Source organism: Topomyia yanbarensis, chromosome 3 (genome assembly GCF_030247195.1).
Source record: "Topomyia yanbarensis strain Yona2022 chromosome 3, ASM3024719v1, whole genome shotgun sequence".
Lineage (NCBI taxonomy): Eukaryota > Metazoa > Arthropoda > Insecta > Diptera > Culicidae > Topomyia > Topomyia yanbarensis.
Genome location: NC_080672.1, coordinates 332699979 through 332725212, shown reverse-complemented (window position 1 = coordinate 332725212; position 25234 = coordinate 332699979). Strand labels below are relative to the sequence as shown.

General features: G+C 40.2%; 1 protein-coding gene across 2 annotated transcripts in view; it reads left to right on the top strand.

The window, feature by feature from the left end:
* The window catches only part of LOC131693140 (semaphorin-2A), a 326263-nt gene extending 301325 nt beyond the window's left edge, over nucleotides 1-24938 (top strand). For both annotated transcript variants that reach the window (XM_058980723.1, XM_058980722.1), the window contains exons 9-15: nucleotides 214-570; nucleotides 1009-1237; nucleotides 11963-12299; nucleotides 12367-12683; nucleotides 12768-12876; nucleotides 24506-24584; nucleotides 24767-24938. In XM_058980723.1, coding sequence (XP_058836706.1) covers nucleotides 214-570; nucleotides 1009-1237; nucleotides 11963-12299; nucleotides 12367-12683; nucleotides 12768-12876; nucleotides 24506-24577 — 1421 coding nt within the window. In that variant the 3' untranslated portion in view covers nucleotides 24578-24584; nucleotides 24767-24938. The remainder of the gene's footprint in view (nucleotides 1-213; nucleotides 571-1008; nucleotides 1238-11962; nucleotides 12300-12366; nucleotides 12684-12767; nucleotides 12877-24505; nucleotides 24585-24766) is intronic.
* Nucleotides 24939-25234: the final 296 nt, after the last annotated feature.

The following is a 25234-nucleotide window of genomic DNA, read 5'->3' as shown; positions in this document are numbered from 1 at the left end:
ATGTGCATCTTGTCATGATTGCTATTTTTCCAGTTAGTATGCAAGTATGAAGGATGCTACGCGCCCTACAGTAATAAAATGGGTGATTGATCAATGCAATTCATTGTCTGTCTACCCAACCCAACTCCCATTCATATCTATAATAACGGTTCTTTGTAGAACGGTGGTGCACATGCAATCATTTACTAACGTCGCTGTAACTTTTCTTTCCAGAACCAAACTTCGTAGGCACGTTCGACATCGGCGAGTACGTGTACTTTTTCTTCCGGGAAACCGCCGTCGAGTACATCAATTGCGGCAAGGCGGTCTACTCTCGGATCGCACGAGTCTGCAAGAAGGACACCGGCGGAAAGAACATCCTTAACCAGAACTGGGCTACCTATCTGAAAGCACGGATCAACTGCAGCATCTCCGGCGAGTTTCCGTTCTATTTCAACGAAATCCAGGATGTGTATCAACTGCCAACGGATAAGAGCAAATTCTTCGCCACGTTCACCACCAGCACCAACGGGTTGGTCGGATCGGCGGTCTGCAGTTTCGACATTGGGGAGGTGCACGCTGCCTTCGCAGGTAAGGATTCAGCGACAATCGTTCGGTTAGATTTATGTTTTGGTTTTGTATGGTTGCGAGTGCCGTGCCCTGCGTTCCTTCCAGGCAGTTCCATCAAAATGAGATTTTGCTTATGGAGCAACATTTCGGCGACTTATCGCATGACGGTAAGTCTGCCGCAAATTAATTTAAATTGCGTGCCAAGCTACTTTTGCCGTCAGGAAAAAGAATGAAATATTTCCGCCACCGGCTCGTGGCATTTTTTCACACTTTATCGCTTTTGATTTATGCCACGGTACGGAGCACGACACAGGAAGCAATCTCGAAGCATACCTCATCCATACACACGCACACATCCATTGCGCGGCGCCGATGCCTAACATACAGAGTGCGTACCTAAATTGTGATTTATTTTCTTCTTTTCCCCTCGGATCTGCCTTTGATTACCATCGCTGCCAGGCAAATTCAAGGAACAAGCGACGTCCAACTCCGCCTGGCTTCCGGTGCTGAACTCGAAGATTCCGGATCCCCGGCCGGGGACGTGCGTCAACGATACCTCCACGCTGCCGGATTCGGTGCTGAACTTTATTCGGTCGCACCCGCTAATGGACAAGGCCGTTAACCACGAGCATAACAATCCGGTATTCTACAAGCGGGATCTGGTCTTCACCAAGCTGGTTGTGGACAAGTGAGTATAGTTTATTTCGGTTGTAGTTTTGTTGGTTGGTAGGTTGGTTGGTAGGTACACCAGTGCCGAGGGGTTACCTCTTTTTAATGGGCATCCATCAAATGGAGAATCATGCGATCTAATTAGTTAAACCATGGTCATGTTGCTTATTAACAGCTGTAACTCTTGATTAAAAGAAATTTTGGAAAACTAGTAAGGTTAAAAGGTAGAGCAATTTTCTTTCAATTGCATACTTACGATTAGCAAAATAATCTGTAGAACTTCGGTTATGGTAATTCGTTTAATCAATTTGTTCTTTTATTGACATTTTGTTGGCATTTCTTCCATACTGCAATCCCCTTTGTGTACAATTAGTTTATCCACTTTTTTCCCATATCCCATCAAATGTCTTCTCATTGACGATAGTATCGTTTCGAGTAAGGACCGCTTTATGTTTGGTATGCCGGTTCGTGTCCTGTCACGGTCGCCATGGCGTTAATGAATGATAGAAAATGTGTGTTTGCTGGAGAAAGTAGAAAACATAATAGGATAATGAGCATACTTTGACCATGTTCCGGAGGATACCGCATTATTTAATATATTTTTTGGTCTATAGCGGCCCTTACACGTTCAATATTTTTGTCAATACTAGAGAGTATTGACAAAAGTATTGTACGTGTAATGGAAAAAAGTTGTATTGACGATGTGGATTTCAAACGGGACTGAAATATTGTAACAATATCGTCAATACTGGTATTGACAAAAATATTTAACGTGTAAGGGCCGCTTATTATCGATTTTTGGTACCTGTAATTTAATATCAATATGACTGTTTTGTTCCTAAGAAGTAGTTTATTAACAAAAATAAACTGGGAATGGCAAAATACTCGGTTTAAAGCGCAAAAAAGCTCGAATCGAGTGCCTCAATTTTCAATCAACCATTTGTGCCAACCACTCAAAAAATGAGAATACCGTGATTTCCGCATTTCCCGACTTCCGAAAATTCGTTTTTGGTTATTGGGAATGTTTTGTTATTACGAGTATCGAGAATCCCGAAAATACCATATTTGAGTATTTTTTCTTGGAAAAAATTCAAGATCTTCTAAGGCGATTCATGATTAGCTACCATTTAATATTGGTGGTAATAGTCAATAATATGTTGTCAGCAGGTTCGGAGATACTCTGCTTTTGATTTCCTAACTAAGCAATTGAAGCCAGGCTCATGATAAAGCTTATAGGGTAATGTTGTTGGGTATTTATTTAGCATTTCTTGGTTTCAAACCAAGCATATGCTAGAATCCCATGCAAAGTCCAACATCAAAATTACAGCAAATAGTCAACATATTTTGATATCAAGCATCAAATTGAAATCTTATTTTGATATCAGTTTAAACTTTTTCAGATATGACATCATATTTTGATCTCATTTTGATGTGCTTACATTTTTAGAAAAAAATGTTTGTTTCTATTGCTTTGACAAACATCAAATTGATTACTTATTTTGTTATCAATGAAATATTTCACCATCTCAATGAGTTTTCAATTTGCTTTCACTGATAGCATAAATAGTTTTCTGTTTGATGTCATAGTGCAATTTGTCTGCTTTCGATTTTGATCTTTTAACCGTTAAAACGACCAAAATGATAACAACCTGAGCAATCATTCCCTACTACATCACAACATCAAGTTTAGTTCTCAATTTGTTATCAGACTCTGCTCGGGATGGCAGTATCAATTCGACTAAAAAGGTGTACAAGAATACGTTCAAGTTATATTCTTCAATACAATACGCATACTTATTTAGAACCGTCGGCTAAATCTAACTTTAAATTAAAATGAAATTCCTTAAAAAACATTCGATGCGATAGAAATCGTGAGATATAGGATCCGTATAGGTCAGTAGCTAGCGGAAATTGTTTATTGATCATCAATCATCAATCTGGATGTCATTTGAAAGAGAGTATTCAGTAGACATTGGAAATTGACGATTAGCACCATATTGAAATCCACGAAGACGACTTCCGGTTACCACAAAGTAGAACGAACCATTATCAATATGGAATATTGATGATGGTTCTGACTATTTTGTGGTAACCGGAAATCGCAATCTAGGAATGCGCTAATCGTCAATTTCCGATGTATACTTACCACTCCTTTTCAAATGACATTCATATTGATGATGGTAATCACTATGGCGGCAATCATGAATTGTTGATGTCTGCTAACCACCCCTTGTTAAATGAGATCCAAATTCATGGCTGTTCTCAATATTTTGCGATAGCCAGAAGTCGTCATCTTGCATTTCAAAATGGTGCTAATCATCAATTTCCATTGTCTACTGACCACCCCCTTTCAAATACCATCTACATTGATAATGATTTCCACAATTTTGTGGTGTGTGGTCCACAATTGTTGATGTCTGCTAACCACCCCTTTTCAAACGACATCCATATTGATGATGATTTTCACTATTTTGAGATAACCGGAAGTCACCATCTTGGATTTCAAAATGGCGTTAACGCGACGTCGAATCAGGCCAAAAAACCTGAAACCCATAGTCTTGTCCAGAAGAGGTAGTCGACGTTTGTGAAGGCGTTCTTTGTAGTATGTGCCCTGGTTCATAATCCCGGTTGTGACATAAATCTGACCTCGTTTGCCGCAACTGTAGATTGCTTACCAGACCAAAAAATCCTGACCAATATCGAATTATTGTTTGTATTTTTCAACGATATCAAATCTATCTCTGGCGGTAAATATCAGTCACACTCGAAACTGTGGCGTTCACTGTCCTGAGTCGTTTCTAAGTTTGCGATGAGACGATTTAGAATATATGCGATGCTGAATTTTCTAAAGTTTGCTTAACTAAATTTTCTAGCAATACTGATTTATAGAAAGAAAACTCACCAAATGTCTCAAAATTTCAAAAGATTTTTTACCAAATTTTACAAAATATGAACATTACACGTTAAACTGTTTTTCAACTAACTGTGATTACTCTACGTCGTTCTGAGAGACTTATCAAAAAGTCTTATACTTTAGCAGTAGATTCGCAGATAGATTAGCATATACAATAGATGTTGCACATGTATACAAAGTTATACATAGCCGAGCGCATTGTTTACGAAAATAGCCTTAAACGCATCATGAAGTTCGAAGAATTCTTTTCTACTATAGGGGCCCCTTCGTTCATTAGTGCCCAGGGGCCCCGAGTGGTCTTAAGGCGGCCCTATTGATTTGTGATAAATAATTTATGAGGGTCCAATCCGCAGGTCGTCCTCTATCTGGTCGATCCACCATGCTCGCTGTACGCCCCGTCTTCTTATTCCTGTAGGGTCGCCCTCAAGACCCATCTTCACCGTCGGGTCGTCGTCTGACATTCTTGCGACGTGCGCAGCCCACGGCAAACGTCCTATTTTTGCGGCATGCGCGATGGATAGTTCTTCCAGCAGCTGATGTTCATTCGCCTGCGCCACGTTCCGTCTTCCATCTGCACGCCACCATTGATGGTACGCCTTTCGTTCGAAAACTCCAAGGGCGCGTTGGTCCGCTACGAGCATAGTCCAGGTCTCGTGGCCATAGAGGACGACCGGTCTAATCAGCGTCTTGTAGATAATCAACTTCGTGCGGCGGCGAATTTTGTTCGACCGGAACTTGCTCCGGAGTCCAAAGTAGGCACGATTTCCCGCTAAGATCCGTCTCTGAATTTCTCTCTATCATTGTCGGCGGTTACCAGTGAGCCCAAATACACGAATTCGTTGACCATCTCGAACTCGGGATGGGAGGTTCACATTGTCGTCTTTAGAACCTCTTCCTCTCATGTATTTTGTCTTCGAAACGTTGATGGCAAGTCCAACCCTGCTGGCTCCAACTTTCTGTCTGATGTACGTTTCCGACAGCGCCTCAAAGTTCCGTTCCATTATGTCAATGTCGTCGGCGAAGCTCGTGCCACTCGTGTCTATCCCCACTCTACTTATAAAGGCACAAATCCCCGACTATGTACGGGGAACGTGCCATTTGAGCCAATATATTCTGATTCCTGATCCCCACTCTACTTATTACACCTTCTAACGCAACGTTGAACAGCAGGCACAAGATAGATCATCACCTTGCAGTAACCCTCTTCGAGATTCAAAGGGGTTCGAGAGTGTCCCTGATACTCGAACAACGCACATCACCCGATGCATCGTCGCTGTGACTAATCGTGTTTGCTTATCCGGAAAACCGTACTCGTGCATTATCTGCCATAGCTGATCTCGATCGTTTGTGTTGTGTCATACGTTGATTTGAAATCAATGAACAAATCGGAGTCGGAGTTGCCAAGTTGCACGCGGCAATTAATGTGCATTTCTGCCGTCAGGACTGATATGATTTGGAATACGGTTTACTCTGTTGATTCATAATTGATAAAAAAAGCTATTAAAATGCCGCCTTTTAATTTTCCTATACTTTCTTTACTCGCTAAAGGACGAACACGAAATTATTGCGACACCGAAAATGTCATGCCAATTTTCTTATAATGTTTAAAATCAAACCAAAATTTTAGGGTAGTTTTATACATATATTTACTTCAAAAGAAAAGTTAACCGATGCACCCTTGAGTGTAAAATTCAACGCATTTTCGCTTGATGCCCTCCATCAAAGTCTTTACAGTGTCATCCGGTACCAGTTTCTCAGTTTTTTTTCCATTTTCTTAACATGTCCTTCTCGTCTTTGACTGTCTTCTTGCGCTTCCGAAGTTCCCGCTTCATCATTGCCCAGTACTGCTCCACCGGGCCTAGCTCCGGACAGTTTGGCGGATTCATGACCTTTGGAACAAAATGGACAGAATTGACCTCATACCACTCCAGGACACTTTTAGAATAGTGGCATGATGCCAAATCTGGCCAAAATAGCAGAGCTTCGTCGTGCTGCTGCAAGAACGGCAAAAGGCGCTTCTCGAGGCACTCAGATTTGTAGATCTCATCATTTACTGTGCCCTTTGTCATGAAAGGCTCACTCCTCAGTCCGCAAGAGCAGATGGCCTGCCAAATGAGATATTTGGAGGCGAACTTCGACATTTTCTTCTTCTTAAATTTGTCGTCCACATATAACTTGCTCTTGCCGGTGAAAAACTCCAACCCCGGAATTTGCTTAAAATCGGCTTTTATATACGTTTCGTCGTCCATCAGACAGCAGCCATATTTTGTCAGAATCTTCTCGTAGAGCTTCCGTGCCCGAGTTTTAGCCGTCGATTGTTGCCGCTCATCGCGGTTTGGGAAGTTCTGTACCTTGTATGTATGTAGTCCAGCTCTCTTCTTTGCATTCTGGACATAGCTCTGCGACATGCCGATCTTTTTAGCCAAATCACGGCTTGAGACGTTGAGATTTGCTTTAATCATCCGCTTCACCTTTCCCTCCGTCTTTTTGTTCTCCGGTCCCGGTTTTCTTCCAGTTCCTATGCCGTGGTCCAACGTCAACCGCTCCTGGAACCGCTTCAACACTCTGGAGACGGTTGAATGGTGAATGTTCAACATTTTCCCAACTGCCGGTTCGACAGGTCAGGAAATTCCAGGTGTTTGGAAAGAATTAGTTCTCTCGACTTGCGGTGGTTCACCTCCATTTTCGTTGAATCGAAAAACACGACTTCGAGTTTGACAGCATGTAAACAATACACATCAATGAAAAAGTGTGCAAAATTTGGTTGATTTTTACCCAATGGTAAAAAAGTTATGCCCTGTTGAATGTGTCGCAATAATTTCGTGTTCGCCCTTTACTAAGATATTTTAATTCAGTGCAAATTCTAATAATTCTTTTTTATGTAACTTTAAGAATTTTCATCAAAATACGCGGAAAATTGCATTTGTGAGATGGTTCAGTTAGCTGAAAATATGTGCATAATGCCACTTTCAAATTTATTTGTTCAATAACCACGCTGAGGGAAAGAGTATCAATTCTGTCTGCAACAAAGGCAAAAAAATACAATTTAAAATTTTTATAATACATAAATAATAAAAAATAAGGCGGTGGTCAGCTATTTTCGTCCGCGTCCCTTCTCACCAATTTTTATACAGTGATTCATAAGCAGTGCTATCTTTGAGAATGAACCACCTGGATTATGCAACTAATTTTTTCCGATCTTTTTTTAAATGCAAATAAGCAAATCTTCATTTTGTTATGAATTGTACATATTTTGTCGCATGTAATTTTAAATGTACTTTCATTTGACGGCATTGCAGGAGAACACGTATCCGCCAGTTGATGCCAATCGAGCTGACATTTGTTTAGACTAAGAAAACTAATTTATTTGTTTGTTTAGTGTTTATTTGACCAACTAGTAAACGAATCCACTGGGTCTTTAATGCGGGCGGGAAATACGCATGGTCTTGTCTGAGTGAATGACTTTTGAATTATGTATGAAGGTGGAGAATTGACATCAATTCAAATCCAATTACCAATTAGCGGCAATCTTTTCAGCACGAGGAACAAATGTTTTATGGTCATATTTAATGCTTTACTTTTAGTCCATTAACTCATCAGTCAATTATACTGAGCTAAGAATAAGTACGTACTATTTGGAAACGGGAGGTGTTTGATTCGTGCATGATGTTAATATCGTTTTGGTAACGTTTTGGGTTTCGCGTCTTCATTGTGATATCGGAACGTTTACTCGAACGAGGTGGAAAATTTAAAGTTACGGGATCTCAATATGCTTAAGATTATACCAATAAGGACCATATATAAATTCTTCCACGCTATTAGAAATATGACTAATAGTGACATAAATGGGAGGGGAGCACGTCATGTGCTTTGACGCAATCAGCCATTTTACGCACGATTGCGCCATGTATATAGGAAATTCCATAGAACATTAATATTTTTGCGGGTAGCGGCATAAAAGTGCTACTACAAAATGAAGGAAAAACTAAAAGAATTTGATTCGTATTAGGAGGAAAAAATAACGTAGCAATATGACAGAGAGTTAGTTAGTATTGGGTAATCTTTACGTGACATAATTTATGAATGTTCCACAATACCACTTTTAAACTCATTGTTTACGGTCCATTTTACATTGTCGACAACACTCCCGACAGCCGACTGTCCGGAGTTCAAGTTGTTTTCGATGAAACAATCTCGATAAACGATTAGCCAGAGTTTAAACGCCTAGAAGATTTACGTATCCTACAGTCAATAAACTATTCAAACATGCACGAAAATATAGTCTCAGTCGCATCGCTTGCTTGAAGCGAATACTGACTAATAACCCACCCACTACCCAATCCGTGGTACTTATGGGAGTGTCACTGAGTCGGGGCCTTCCGTTAAGTAAGTACCACATCAACAGTCAATACTTCCTTTCTCATCCCAAGTTACGGTAAAGATGGTCGTGGCCCGCAATGGTGGCTTTCAGGCGAAACTCTCGCTTGGACTGGATCAATTGTTATTCTCAAACAATGCTCCTCAAGTAGTCCGGCTGGAAATGAGAGTCATCAGTCTGCAATCTACGAAGTATACCGTGCTTACGCAACGCAACGCATAATTAATAGAAAAATAATAAAAAATCATATTATGCATTCTAATTTTTCATTCTAATATTTTCATCAATTTCAGGTCAATTGGCCGGAATCCGTTTGGCCGAATGCCATTGTTATTTAGGCCAAATATACCATTTAGCCGAAAATCGTTCAGCAGAATGTTATTTAACCGAAAGGGTCGTTTGGCCTAAGGACCCAAAGAGCCATTGGGACGAATGTTAATTGGCCGGACGAATGTCAAACATTTATTTATATATTTCGGTTATTTGGAATACGTTGAATCGCTTTAATGAATATCACTGAACAGCAAACAACAAATTTTCCTAGAATAATATATTTAATAATCTGTTTTCTGATTTGAATAGTTCATATTGCAAGAAAGAAAGATATAATTCGCAAACAATTCATATTTTTGGTAATTATCAATGACATACCAAAACGAAATATGAAGTGTCTGTTATTCCGTTGAACCATGTCAAAACTCCTAGATCAAGATATTGTCACGATCAGAACCTAAAATGGATTGTATACTATTGCATTACAGAAAAGGAACAAAATATAAAACAACTCAAACTACTTTGAGTTCTTTAAAAACTTTATTAGCAACTCTAAAATCATTTTTTGAGCTGAAAAATGCAGCTGACTAAGCAAAGTCCAGATTTTATTATCCGTTGTGCTCAGAAAAATCTCACCCCGGTTAATGAAATAAAAAACAAAAATATATCGTGAAATATATTTGTTATACGACAACAAAACAATCTAAGATACATGCATACATCTTTGACTTATGGAATTTATTTTCCTGTGTTTTTTGAAGATGTATTTAGATCTATTCAGGTTAAACCGTTTCACGGTGCTTTCCCCAGACCTTCTACGGTCTTCGCTTTGGTGAAATAGTGATAAATCCTTCGTAAAGTGTGATATTTGTTACCTTTTTTGAAGGTATCAAAACAAGATACAAGAAATGTTGAAGATCTTGTTTTTACGAACAACTTTACAGAAGTCCAAAAATCTCGACTTGTAATGCCAGAAATTCCAATATACATTTGGAAAAAATATATTTAGTAATAGTTGAAAGAAGTATTGTTTTTCAAAGAAGGTCCACATCTTTTTAAAAATACTCGTAATAAGAAAAAAATATGTGATGATAAAAGTTAAATATTTTACGACTATAAGAACTACATCGAAAATTTCAAAATTATCGGACTCATATTTGAAAAGACATTTAAAAATCAAAAATATAACGAGCTTTAACTTTTTTCAACAAGAAATTTAGTGTATTTCGCAAAAATATTCGAGAAAGCGATCTCCACAACTTTGCTGATATGTCGTCTATTATTGAGTTCTATTTTCATAATTGATCAATTTTCTTGTAGATATATGTAGATATATATTGTGTATATTATAGAAGTATACAGAAAGAACAGTCCATGTTAAAAAGAAGGAGATAATCGACAGATAATTGAATAACTACAAATATTGTTAATACAAGAATAATTAATCAGTATTTAATTTATGACAAAAATTAGATTAGTGCGTATCCATGAATTTCTCTATTATGGTTAATCAGATAATATTATAGCATTCGGCCTAATTACTCATTCAGCTAAACTGCCTTCGGCCAATTAGCATTCGGCCAATATGTCACATATGAAAAGGTGAGAAATAATCGTACTCGCACATTTGCAATAAAAGAGGCGGCAAATCAAACTATCTGCCCCGAGCGGCATAAAACCTTGCACCGCCACTGCTTTATCATACTCGTACGTGACGTTGAGATCAACGGTGTTATCAACGATTCGAGTTGGATTTTTATACATTTGCATGGCTGGCTGGGGTTGGCTGTTCTGAGAAATAAACCGAAAATTGGACTAAACGGTTACATTGAGCATCAAGCTCACACCGGGTTACACTCTCCCGTTCTGCTTTGCCTAATTAACCCTTTTTTGACAAACTTTATCTCCCTGTTCGTCTTTTTGTACCGCGGGTTAAGAACTGTGATGATTGCCAACAATTCGATAACACAGCTTCTCAATAAAATTCGTTGTGGCCAAGAGCTTGTGTATAGCTCTAATGAAAGGAATACTGATAAGTATCTCCACTGTAGGGAAAGTCCAATGATCTCTCAACATACCTCGCATATAAACCGTGCGAGAAGAAGCTGAAATATTTCATTCAGGGAGGCTGTAAGCAATCTTTTGCAGAAATATCAAAGAGAGCTGAAACATTCCCTTCGGGGATGTTCTAAGCGATCTAAAGTGCTAAAGCTGCAACACTCCTTATTTGCGCCATCTTTTGCAATACTGTTCAACTTTCAATTTCTCTAAAAAAGATTTTTTTCTAAATTCATGAATTTCCTCGAATTGAATTTCCGATAAACCTTTGTTTGCCTAATTTATTATTTAGTAAAGTATTATACATTCATATCAATGAATATTCATCCGCTAAAAGCCGCCTTCAACTAATGCCTAAAATAATAATAGCTGCAACGCATCCGAGCTCATATCGATCGATAAATTAACCCCCACACAGAGAGGAAAAAAACTCTTCACTATTCGATGCAAAACAGAACTAGACATTAATTAATCAATCGAACTCGACCCCGACTCGACTGCATTCAATTAGTCGCTTCATTAGGCTCGGTTTCTGCACCAGGTGAGATTTGAAAACGTGTCCATGTATGACTGTGTGCTCGTACGTACGTGTATGTATGTATGTTTATATGTGCACTGCTGCAGCTAGTGCAACAGTGTCCGTTCGCTGATCAACCACAAATTGATGAAGCTGACCGACAACGCACGGCCGGCCGATAACTAGCTGATGGCTTCCGATGGTGGCAAAATGCCTGAAATATTTCTGGCTCAAGCAAATGACTGCGGCGCATTAACAATGATTGCGGATTTCCGTGGTTGATTTGGGGGATGTGGGGGAAATGTCGAAAAAAAAACCCTTTCGAATTGATTGCCACATATGGAAGTGCCACTGCCAGCTGCCAATTAGGTCAGTGTGGTTAAAATTGATTACTCCATGCTGGAGCTTAGTGATGAGATGTCGCACCTTTCGTCCAGTCTCTCTCTCTCTCTCTCTGTTTGATCGTAATTAGCGAGCAGATGCGTAATTGAGTTTTGCCAAAATTGCATTCCGATTCCGTAGAATTTTGAAGCCAATTAAATGCGAATGATTTGATATGCAAATGGTTTTAATTTCATTTAAATTTGATGTTCTTTTTTTCCAGAATCAAGATTGACATCCTTAACCAAGAGTACACGGTTTACTATATCGGCACCAATATGGGTCGCATCTACAAAATCGTCCATTATCTGTCCAACGGCGAATCCAAGTCCAAGTTGTTGGATATTTTCGAAATCGCTCAGAACGAAGCCATCCAGGTGATGGAGATCAGCCAGTCGCGTAAGTCACTGTACGTGGCGACCGACTATCGCGTCAAGCAGGTCGATCTGGCCATGTGCAATCGACGGTACGACAGTTGCTACCGGTGCGTTAAGGATCCGTACTGTGGCTGGGACAAGGATACAAGCACGTGCAAACCGTACGAGCTGGGATTGCTTCAGGTTGGTTATCTAGAACGAATAGATTCGAAGGTGTCCAATTTCAACTATTCCGTTTTTTGTCAAACAGGACGTCGGCAACGAGACGTACGACATCTGCGATACCAGCGTGCTGAAGAAGAAAATCATCGTCACCTACGGGCAGAGCGTTCACTTGGGGTGCTTCGTCAAAGTACCGGAGATACTGAAGGACCAGTCGGTTACCTGGTATCACCACTCGAAGGAGAAGGGACGCTACGAGATCAAGTACAACCCGACAAAGTACATTGAGACCACGGAACGTGGACTGGTTGTGATTTCGGTTAACGAAGCTGACGGCGGCCGGTACGATTGTCATCTCGGGGGGTCACTGCTCTGCAGTTATAATATAACGGTGGATGCGCATAGGTAATTTTTGAATGTGACCGGGGGAGGATGGCGTGGACAATTAGAACTAACTTTCGCGGAATTTTTTCTTAATTTTTCTCTTAGATGCACGCCGCCGAACAAAAGCAACGACTATCAGAAGATTTACTCCGACTGGTGCCACGAGTTCGAGAAGTACAAATCAGCGATGAAGACCTGGGAGAAAAAGCAAGCAGTAAGTATTAATCTTTAATGGACGGCAGCTAACTTTCCCTCGAACGTTATTGTGCTTTTGAAAATATAGCATGAAAACAATCATTAAGTTTTTACGGTTTAGCCCCACTCAAAGTGGCATGTGTTTCGTCAATCTAATTTTACGACCTCTCCCTTCTAGCCCTTGACGAAGATGCAAATAAAATTTTAATGGTTCTTCGGCAGGGAGAAAATGTGTAACAGTTGCAGTGTTGCCAAATGGACGAAGCAGCTGTGTAGCTCGATATTTTGAACGCTATACGATCCGGCGGATGACTGAAATAATAAATTTATTAGTTTATTAAAATTCTTATAGGCTGTGATCGCATTCGGACCGAAGCAATAAGATGTGAATAATTTATTATCATTAATTGCAATCTGGTAATTAACAGATGTAGATCAATATTGATTCTAGAGCGATTACTAAAAATATAAAAGCTCATCGTGAAGTAACTGCATTCTCGTAACAAGCATATCATTTTGAGGAAATGGTATGGTCAGTTATTTTAAAAATGCTCCAAATTAAGTTGCAATTTTGAAGATAATAAACATTAGATTCAACATTTTCGAGCATATGTTTAAGTCATCCAAGAATAATTAGGCTCTATTCTTTTAAATCCCCAATTATATTCAAAAATCCATAACTGGAAATTCATTCTTAGTTCAAGACAAAAAGGGGAGGGTAGCAGAAAGACATTTTACGCTATGCGATGTTTCAAATTGGGGTTTAATACCACACCTATTGTTGTTGTTGGAGACGCGAGAATAATTTATGAAAAGGTCGTAATATAATAAAATGATTGAGTTATTAAACCAAATTTATAATAGCTCGAGAACTAGTAGTTCATTTGAGCAATTTTTTTATGAGAATTTTAATTTGAAATGGCCCGGAATTTGGTTCTAATTCAAAAAGAAAATTCTATTTTTGACTGAAAATAGTATAAATTATAAAAATATGTCAAAAGTTTCTTTTATGCCTTGAAACAAAAAACATTAGATTGTTGACATTTTATGATAGGGAAATGTGAATAACTTTCAAAAAGGACTCAATTACATGAATTAATTGTTTTTGTTAGAGCAAAATTCTAAATATCTCGCAATCGTATTTTGGAAGATTTTTATTAAATGCATTTCAATTTGAAATGATATATAGAGTCATATTCTGTAATAAAATTATAGTTTTGTATGTCAATTAGTATGAAATTTATAAAATATGTATAAAATGATCGTTGCCAATTTTTTACCGATAAGTTCTCCACCATGTAATCACATTCAAGATGATTCTTTTCTCTTTAGGTTTTTGTTGACAAAATATAAAAAATTAAAAGAAAGTTTTTTTGCAATTGGAATGTAAAACATAAATTTTAGTTTTTATGAAAAACGACACATTTTTTCAGTGTATATTTTTTCATACAGAAATATTCAAATCCTGTAACTCGTTCTTAGATATTTTTTTTTGTTTGCTCTTGTATCGAAATATTGCAATCCCCTGAGAAAATCATGGAGATTCATAAACCGAACACAACAGCATTTACAAGTTACGTTCGAATCGGTGATGGTCATATTTTGCGGTCGGCCGGTTTCTCATGGAATCCTTAATTCATTAATTATTACTTAATTATCAAATCAGGCTCAGTCCCAAAATTTGCATATCTATTCAGTAAACGATGAAATTCAATGGTCATTTTCTTTAGATTCTACGAAAACGAGTAATAGAAATAGAAACCTTCGTTTTCCTATAACAATCCAAATATTCAATCTCGTTTTTATTCACATTCAGTAATTTTCGATTCTCATTTTAATGATTACAAATGAAATTAAAGCAAAGTTCATAAAAACCAACAACAATCTGGTCAATACGAAAAATATTAGCACCGTTATCCGTTATCAGCTCATTCATGAACGGAATCGAACCGATACATATAAATGTCATAACTGTACTACTTTCTCCCCAGCACTAATTTCAATATCGAAGATACCAATGGAGCTCTTCATTTCAAAGCGAAAACGAATGTGTGAAGGAATTGAATGTACTCGCATGATTTTGTCCTAGGTCGTTGTCTCATATTCGTTTTCGCAACGTGAACGATCGCAGTAGGCGTGTATGGTACGGTAAAAACCGAAACCAAAAATCGTTTTATGGATCGAGATGTAAGGAGCAAACATTCAATATGTGTTTTATAAATATACATGTATTCTCGGCTTTCTCAGTCTGAATGACGATTTATTGGTGGATTAACCGACGTTTCGGCCGATTTGGTGGCCTTTTTCGTGTTATATATTGCAGTTAAACACTGCATGGGTTGAATTTGTAAACCCATGTTGCGATTCGGAGTTCAACTCAAGCCAACCGCATGGTCGACATGTCATCAATAGCATGGTGTCGATTGAATGCATACACATACGACTTTATGCCAGCAGAAGAGTAAGGTTGATCGCGTGATCATTTCTAGGTGAAGATTTGGGAAGAATTTTTTGCAGGCATCGGCGAAAAAACAGGATGAGTTCTGTTTATCAACGACCAAGCGGTAGACTTGGGTGGAACGCTCTACTCAGCGACAAGCAGAAGAAAGAAGATCCTTCACACTTTTTTTCGATCATGATCATATGACCTCCGATGGAGAATTGTTAGCAAACACCCCGACGACTCATACCCGGTGCTCTGTCGCAGTGTACTCGACTAGTCCTCGGCGGTGGATTGCTCTCCCGAAACCGTTGCTCGCTGTTCATAACACCATCTCCACTGTAAGGCGGTCATGATCAGCGTCACCGCTCTATCGGCCGTATTCCACGTGCTTACGTCGCTTCTAATTCTGTAAACAACATAACTTGGGTTGATGTCCGGTCCTCCCGTTTCAGGCATTCGTCGCATCGAACCTCGGAAATTCAAAGCCCACATGCTCCGGTATCTCCTCGATATTCTCACACTCCGGGAACAATGTGACGCTGCGTGGCCGAACTTATGAAGATACTTCCTGAAGCAGTCGTGGCCTGGCAGGTGCTTTGTCAGGTTGAGGTTCACCTATTCGTGCTTTCTACTGATCCACGTCGACAGGTTTGGAATAAGCCGGTAGGTCGACCTTCCTCTCTCCGTATTGTCCCATTCCTGCTGTTTCGTCGCGATCGACTCGATTCTAACCATCTTTTTCCCGTTTCTGGTATTTCTTTGATTGTGACACTCGATATCCTCCGCCAGGGTGATGCAGATGGGGATCATCTCGGATACTCCGTTCTGTTCTTTACGCGCTCGCGACTTCTACTGCTATTAGCTGGAACGTCTGGTTCAGCTTTTCGCGGTTCCGGTTCCCAGGCAGGAACCCCACATATCAGTATCGATGGCGAATCACTAAATAGCAGAGGCCTCCTGATGCTTCTCGGGCACGTTTAGCATGATCCTCGATATTGCATTCTTCGCTTTCGCCGACTTTTCGCAGGCGTAGTCGACGTGGTTGCTGAAGCTCAACCGGTCGTCGATTATCATTTCCAATTGTTTCAGTGCACGCCTCGATAAACTTGCGTGCCCTCCAACGTCGACCTGCATCCACTGAACCGCCTCGCAATTGCTGACCAACAACACCACCGTCTTGTGGTGAGCTATCAGCAGCTTGACCCCGTTCGTCCAGTTCTCGAGCGCGTCTATTATCTCCGTCGCGGACACCTCCACTTCCTCAAGTGCCTTTAGCGACACCTTGTCTGCGAAACTTTGCTGGGCAGCCGCAGTGTCAGACGTCCCATTGTAATCTCGTTCCAAAGAATTGGACCGTGAATGACGGCCTGAGGAATTCCCGCTGTTGCACGAATTGATTTCCACCCTTCGTTCATCACGTACAGCAGCATCTGCTCTGGAAGTATCTCTTCAGGATCCGACATAGATAGTCGGAGATCCTTATTCTGTGCATCGCTGCAGCGATGGCTTCCCAGCTGACGCTGTTCAATGGATTATCCAAACCTATCTATCGTTACCACAGCGCAGTGTCGATCTCCTCTTCGCTTCTGTTTAGATGCCTTCTCCGCACTCTCGAGCACTGTCCGAATTGCATCCACTGTCGATGCTCCTTTGCAGAATCCAATCTGCATCTTGGACAGTCCGCGCTCACCCTCCGTGCATTTCGACAACCTGTTAAGGATAATTCTTTCCAGAAGTTTTACGAGTGTAACCAGCAATCATACGGGTCTATACGCTGCCGAATCGCCTGTTGTCTTCTCTGTCTTTGGCAGCTACACCAGCTTCTGTTACTTTCCGCATTTCGGGGAAGCCTTCATCTAACACTTCTGCGGAACCATCCTGAACATACCCGGATATGCCAGGAACGCTGCCTTCAGCACCACGTTTGGCATTCCATCCGGACCAGGGGCTTTCTTTGGTTTCAGGAGCTTCGATGCTTCTACGAGCTCGCCGTTAGTCACTTGCGGATTGTCCGTGTTTGTTTCTTCTTCTTCTCCATGCGGTATCGGTTGCAAGACAGTTGGATCGTGCTTCGAAAAAAGACCCTCGACGATTATCTTCGGCTTACCCGGGCACATTTCGGCTGGCGTCGTCGAGCCCTTCATTTTCGCCATCATGACTCCATACACGTCGCCCCAGGGATTGGCGTCTACTTCTCGGTTTAGCTCTTTGTGGCAATTAGACTTGGTAAGCTAGATCCCCCGTTTTTTTTGCTGCTCTCTCAGCCCGCCTGATTCTGTGACAAGCAGTGCGTAGCGTAGTGAGCCTCTCGTTTCACCAGTAAGCTGGATGCCGTCTATTGCGTGGCTCCAGTTTTTGCGGCATTGTGGCGTCACAAGCCGTCACAATCCTTCTTGTTAGATCAACCGCATCTACGTTCTCGGTCTCGCCGTACGGCCAATGTGCCTTAACGAAGCGGTCTTCCACTTTCGCTCGCCAGTTATCCTTCTCCGTGCTGCAACAGGGTTCCGTTGGCCGATGCGATAGCGAATCGCTTCGTGGTGGCTATACGTATGCTTCTCGCATACTCTCCAATCTATGTTCGTCGTCAGCGAAGGGCTATAGAACGTGACGCCGATGATAAACTTCGTCCCGTCTCTCTGGAATGTGCTAACGGAACTTTGATTGCACTATCGCCCGTCTACCTTTGCTTCCCGCAGGTTACACCCTCTTGTGTTCATTACTCTACTGCCCCACTATACAGCCCAGGGCGTTGAAGTCGCTACCAATTGCTATCGATTTTCGGCCGATCTACTTCTTGGTTAACTGTTCCAGTATTAGACTGAAATGCTCCACTGTTCACTTTGGTGGAGCGTAACAGCTGCACACGAAGACACCTTTATTTTGGCGATCACGAAGCCTTCGTATGAGCAATCTACCACTTCTTGAGTTTGCCCATAGCTTGTCTCGCAACCGTACTTAATGTATCCGCCATCCGGTTACCATCATCAAGAGTTACTTGATATGGTTCTGCAATCAAAGCGATATCACATATAATTTCTGTAGTAGACTGCCACAGGAGTTGCTGTGTTATGCCACAGGGATTCAGGTTTATCTGGGTTATCTGGATTACCGTTGGCATACAATTACCCTCTTGTAGGTAGGGGTTTTGAAGCCACCCGTCTGATGGTCGTTTCCGTCCGCTGGGGTGCAATGCATGCACTTCGGTCTCTGTGTGCAGTCTCTGGCATTTTCAGCACATCATGGATCTATCAACTCTTTACAAGCTCCTGGAAAATGTCCAAAGTCATTTGCCGAACATCACAACATCAAGTTTAGTTTTCAATTTGTTGTCAGGCTCCGCTTGGGGTCCTTGCACACAATTACCATCTCCGGGCTTAAGGTTTCAAATTCTGCCTCTTTACCCAGTGATTCGTTAATATTCTCCTGCATAGTCAAGCTTATAATCGTGGGATACCCCTTCAACTTGAAGAGCATCTCATCTTTTTGGGTACGCCTGATTATTACCACGTTTTCCTCTAACTTCGAATCCTCGCTGACCTGATGGAAGAGCGCTGCATACGTAGTCGTGTCATTGGCTTTAGCGCACACGGTTTCTCCCTTTGGCACCAACTGGCGATCAGGAGATTTCCTTTTCCTATTTTGCTCCACTTTTCTCTCTTCTTTCTTATTTTGCTGTTTTCTGTGTTTCTCCTTCCAACCTACAATGGTACTTCAACTTTCTCCATAGTGAGTAGTGTCCTTTCCGTCAGCAGTAAGAGCGTCCTCAAGCGTCTGCCTCTTGACCCCAGCTCAACTTCCGGATCCTGGCGAGGTTCATGCTCTCTTTGGAATCATGGAAACTAACGTGTTCTCCACTCCAACCATCTTCTCTTTCCCCTGCTTCTGGGGGCTACAATGTTAGTAACCTTAGCCGACGCAGCCCTCAACATTGCCGTATCACATTCCTTCACGGCTACCACTAGAGCTTTTTGAATTCTGAAAGCCATCTTCTTACTGTCCTTATGGATATGGTTTCTCGTGTCCACAAATTTGTGAAACTCCTCCATCAAGATCTTCGTTGTCACTACTTACGGTTTCTATGTGGTTTTGCTCATTCCACTCTGCTTTGACTGTTTTTGCTGCGGCTGTTGGTGCTGCCTCTCCTCCTCTTGCTTTTGCTGAATTACTTCAGTTACGGGTGGTGGTGGTGGCTTCACCAAGCAACCTCTGGCGAACGGATTTGCCGAGCCTACTGTATATATTTGGGTTTCTTGTTTGGGTTCCAACTTCGGGCCACCATCTCCAAGCCATGCTCGGGTTGACACTATCCTTCATGGGGAGTAGTGTTCAGAGCCGGATCGGTGTAAAATCGCGAATGGTCCTTTCAAACCTATTATCACCAACTATTTTTTTTTTAACTTGCCCATTTCAAGTCGGTGTCATCCTTCCTTACTCAGGGAGTACAGCAGCACGGCGCGCCGGTCAGCCCAAAGTTGCCTCTATGCTGATTAAACTAATTAAACTATTTAAATATTATATTTGTTTGTGTCAACGACGACATGTTGCGTATCTGGTCCCTCGCCTGTTGGATGGAATTTAGATTAATAATGAAGGCACAATTGCACCACTAGGTGAACTATAACAGGTTTTTCCGTAAAAAATTGATACTCAGCTGAAGAGCCCAAGTAGATAAAATGTACGAGGTACAGTGGTCCTTGCATATCGACAACTATGGGTTCTATAACAGAGACCACACTATCATCCGAAAATTGCCTTAGATTGCAGGAATTAACAAGACATTCGTCGATGTCATTGACTTAAAAGTAAGCGGCTGATTCATGAGCCATGGGAAGGACCCACGAAGCTGTATATTGATGTTGTTGAATTACCGTGTTACAAATGCTTCTAATTTTCAGATAATAAGTGTAAGAAAAGGTTATTTAAAATCAGCCGATGCGAATTATGCACGGAGGCTGGTTTTGCGGTTTTGGAATGGCGATCGTTTTTACTTGTTTGAGGGACAATGTTACTCGCCAGCAACTTGTTGAATAGATTCAACTGAGCTTATCTGGGCGTGCTGCGGAAATTTCGGGCACGGGCAAATAGCATTCCATCAGGTTTTTCGAAATGTGCCGTTGATCAGTTCATGAGTGCCGCGCCATCAAACTTCGGGAAAGTATGCAGCCTCCTCCGCCATTTTTTTGCGGTTTTCGTAGGCTCCATGAGTTCTTTCGTTCCAAATAGCGAGTCTTCAATCAATTTCCGTTAAACATTTCCGTGTTCTTTGCCGATTGTTCCATCCTGAAGGCATATTTTCACTTCATCGGGATGTTAATTTAAGATTCGATACACCGCATTATCGGGGCTGCGACATCAAGCCTCGTAATTAAGCTGCCATCTTACATATGACCAAAAACATCCGCATTTCATCTTTGGCCACTCACTTCGGGATCCCTAATATTTCCCACCGCTGCTAACGTGAAGAATATACGCTCTTTGGTTTTCCCTTCCCTAGTGGAACATGCCTACAAATTCTGCAGAGAATGATTACCGCATGCACACTAAGGTTGTCCATGGCCCAGTTGGCACCGTGGGATAGTACGGGATACGTATTCTATATCAGAGGTAGATGTTCACATAGTTGTCAACTAAGAATTTAGTATGTTCAGTAATTTAGTATCTTTTAAAACAAGCCACAGTAATTTCGCCTCTTCAGCAAAGTTGTGGATTTTGTCATAATAAAAATGTTTCTGAACATTATTATCAGAAATGTTAGGCATACAATTTTGAATTTAAGGAATTCGTCAGAGAAAACATCCCATAAATCGATGTCTTCAGCAGAATTTCTGGAGATGTTCACCTTCACAACTTTCGCGAAGACACTCATGCGCTATAGCTTTTCTTTCAAAACTTGGATTTTTTATAGCCTACTACGATCAGTTTCTTAAAAAAGGAATATCGCTAAAAGATAGCACTTTTTATAGACATGAACGTTGTAGAATATGTCAATTCGAAAATATTGAACTTTTGGCTCAATTCAATTAAGTTCCTCAAAAGCATGTTTTGAACCACTATGCATACAAATTCTAAAAGATGGTTTATCGTTTGGTTTTCCTATTGCTGTTTGTGTTTGTTATGGATTACTTTTTCTTTAGGGTACAGAGCTTTTTTGATACACCAAGACGAGTTTTTTGAAGCAAGTCAGCTTGATGTTTTTGTTTGATCTGTGGTCTCTGATCCATTTAATGGCCGCTTCCTGATAAATCTTAAAAGTAACTAAAGAAAAAATAGAAAAAAAATATTTTTCATAAAAAAAACTATACGACACGATGACTTCAGTTCTAATTAGATGAACGAAAGCCATAAATAACACCGGCCTATGTAAGACACATCCTCTCAAGTTCATACGATACGAACCTATGCTATTTCGAACCACCAAAGACACCGGTCACGATACCCACTCAGTATTCAAAGTGTGACAAAAACAGTTCCTTTCATATTGTGTGACTCGTTGGAAGGATAAAAGAAACTGTTACTTTCATTCTTGCTATGGTGATCTGTCGAGATGAGTGAATCACAGAAGCAAAAAGTGGTGCTCCAGCCAAATACGGAGGTTATTAACTTCCGGCCTTTTCTCATAAGACGCATAAGGTATTCGTGATGTAAACCATTAGCTGAAAGTGAAAATGGAGGTTATGCTGATGGAGGTCGCCTTTATCCAGTTCTACCATGTCAGGCATTCAGTGCTGATAGTATTCAACAAATTAGCCCAGGTGAACCCAGTCATATTGCATAATTAGTTGTAGCACGTGATTTCTGTGACGCCGCTATAAAGAAAATCCTCATACATAGATGGACGGCGAGAAAATCAATGCTCGGCTTCAAGAACTGATACCACTGAGTCTAGGTTGACCGACGCATTACCTCCTACCTGGCCCTGCGCGTACAAAACCTAATGCGATACTATCACTACACACAAGACTTGAACCAAATGTTTGGCTGCTGTTCCGGTCATATTGACGGCAAAAGCTGCGTCAAGTATCTCAAAATTAACAACCCGCACCACCATTGAGGAAATCCACACTCGTGACCCGTAAGGGTATGAAACAAGGATGAAATCATATGTTCGCGAGCATGAACATGGCAGTAACCACGTTGATGACACGGAAGTGTACGAGATAGAAATAGACGACCACAAAGACGCTTTTGGATAGGGAAAATATTTACCAGCCTAGTAAACAGGTATCCTGTCGCAATCGCTAATCGCTCGCACAAAATCTGTTAGACAGCCATTAACGATTTATCATTGTGATTGTTTACATTATGCAAATATACAAAAAACCGCTGCTCCGTTTAGTTAACGCATTGAAGCGAATCGAATAAACAAATTCTATAATAAAAATGTTGCAGAGGAAATTGAGCACAAAAACTCTTTAAAAATAAGTACTTTATTGCTTCTGATTGCTTCGTTTAACAAAATTCAGATGCTAGATATTGATCAAAACAAAGTTAGTTAAATTATATGAAAATTGAATGTTTGTAATAGGTTAGTGCACTGTACGCTTAGTATAAACACCAGGCATCTCACTCAAGTGCTATAAGCAAAAAATATTTCAATTTGATGATAACAATCTTGCCAAGAAGACAGTTTTTGTTTTGTGCCATATTAATGCAATAGTATTGCTATTGATACTGAATTTCATGTTGATGAAGGGAATGCGGAGCACTGTTAATCCAGAAAACTGTGATATTTTCACAACCGAACAATAAGAAAGAAAAACATGTAAAAGTAAACAAGTCAAAAAGTAATGCAATCTTCACTAAGATGCTCATATACCCACGAATAATATACAGTCGTACATTATTGACCTCACTGATATGCAGAAACGCACACTGTAGGCATTAGACTACTTGTCGTGATTTTATTTTTACTTTCCATTGGATGTCGATTGATGCCAAACCACATATTAGTAAATCATAATAAACTTAATATTGCAACCAGCAGTAGTCGCTTTCGAATGTTATCAATTAATGTCTATATAAGTTTGGAAACGACGTGACGATACAGTGAACAGGCATCAGTAGGCTATCACGGCAAGCAACTAAAATGTTGTAACTGGTTGAACATATAAGTAAATAAGTTAGGATGATTAGTTTCAGTATGTGACAGTTTTTCGTTTTATTTTTGTTCGTTAGAGAATTAAATGAGAGAGATGCTCAAAAATCACAGAGAAATGAGAAAAAACAGAATCAATCAATTAAAATCAACTCAAGAGACTTCTCCTACCTTTTCAATACACTCAATTTGCGTGCTTCCGGAATTGCGCTCTGATCCTCTCATTTTTGAAAGACACTTACGTCTTTATTATCCCTAGGACTTTGATGAGTTAGGTACCACAGCTTTAATTGAAACTTTCTTAAATTGTGGTAAAACGAACCTGCAATCAAACAGATTACAACTTTGTTCAAGTAGTCGAACATCTTGTGGAAAAATAGAGAAAATTACTTTTATTCAAAAAACAAACCAATTACTGAACAGATTAGTGTCAATATATTTGATTAACGAAGTAACCGGAACCGTCGTAGAAAGTTAGCCTTATACCTTACTAACTTTTCCGGGAAGAGGAAGTAAGTGCGATGTATTCCTGGGCATCTACAAATCGCCTGCTAAATCTGAAGCTTTCGAGAAAATTCGTCATTTTCACCGTTCGAACATTCTAACAATATTTTTCTACTCATTCGATTTAGCAACGTCTACACCTTGCAAACGTGTAGTTTAGAATACCTTGCATTCTATAGCTCCGTCAAAGATTGTCATATTCGGTTAGCATATAAATACTTTGAACTCTTGAATATCCGTTGTTGTGACGAGACTAAATTGTAACTTGTGAATAAATTATAAAAATCAAATTCAACATCAATAATCCCTCGATGTATTTAGCCTTTCTTGTGACAAAGAACATGTTTTCAGTATTTTAGTTTCTATTGTCGTACATTTGGAATTTTTTTCATAAGGAACTTCTCAAAATTTCGTCAGATTAGAATTAAAGATTTATGCAATAATTTTAAAGCTCCGCCCGAAACAAAATCCTTGCTACGTGCCTGCTCCCGATGGTGCCCAAACTTTAAAAGCCACTGAATACATCTGAATCAATTAAATACAACGTTTCACAATGATTTAATTCTACCACTTACATTTCACCATTTTTCCCTCCAATTGCAGCAATGTTCATCCAAGCAAAATTTCAGCAATCAGCATCCCAACGATGTTTTTCAACGCAATCCCAACGTCTGATATCAAGGTAAGCTGGCACTGAAATTGAAAAATTATCATTACTGATTTTGCCCGGGCTTGCACAACGTCCCACTTCGACGTGAGACCGGTGCTTGATCCGGCATCCACAGCACAGCACAGCAATCGTTTTATTGATATTATTTTATTGTATATTTCTTCTCTTCCTTGTTTCCGCTTGCCACTCGCCAGGACCAAACATTGACACTTCAACATCGAATAGCTTGTCCACTACCTTTGGTAGGGTACTACAATCAACTAAATGAACTGTGATACCCTTAATGATCCAATAATAAGAAAGAAAAATAAGAAAATTGGAAGCAAACAAAAAAAAACAGTAGGAAAACGTTGTACAGTAAGCAAAAGTAAATCACAAATTGCTGGAACAAATCTCATCCATGCTTGACGATTCACGACGAACTTTCGTACAATCGGTGAAGTACTTTAACTTTTTCGTTACTATTTTGTTTGAAAAAAAACCTGCAACAACAAAAAAACAGATAAAATATTACTAGCCAATTCCAACGAGCTTGCGAGAGATCATCTTACCCCGGAATAAATCATAGAGGTTGTCACTTTTTTCATTCTATCTGGACGTCAGTAGAGCATCGCGTAGCGTTTTAAGGTGAGTTTTCCGTTGGACAATAGATGAAAGTTCTT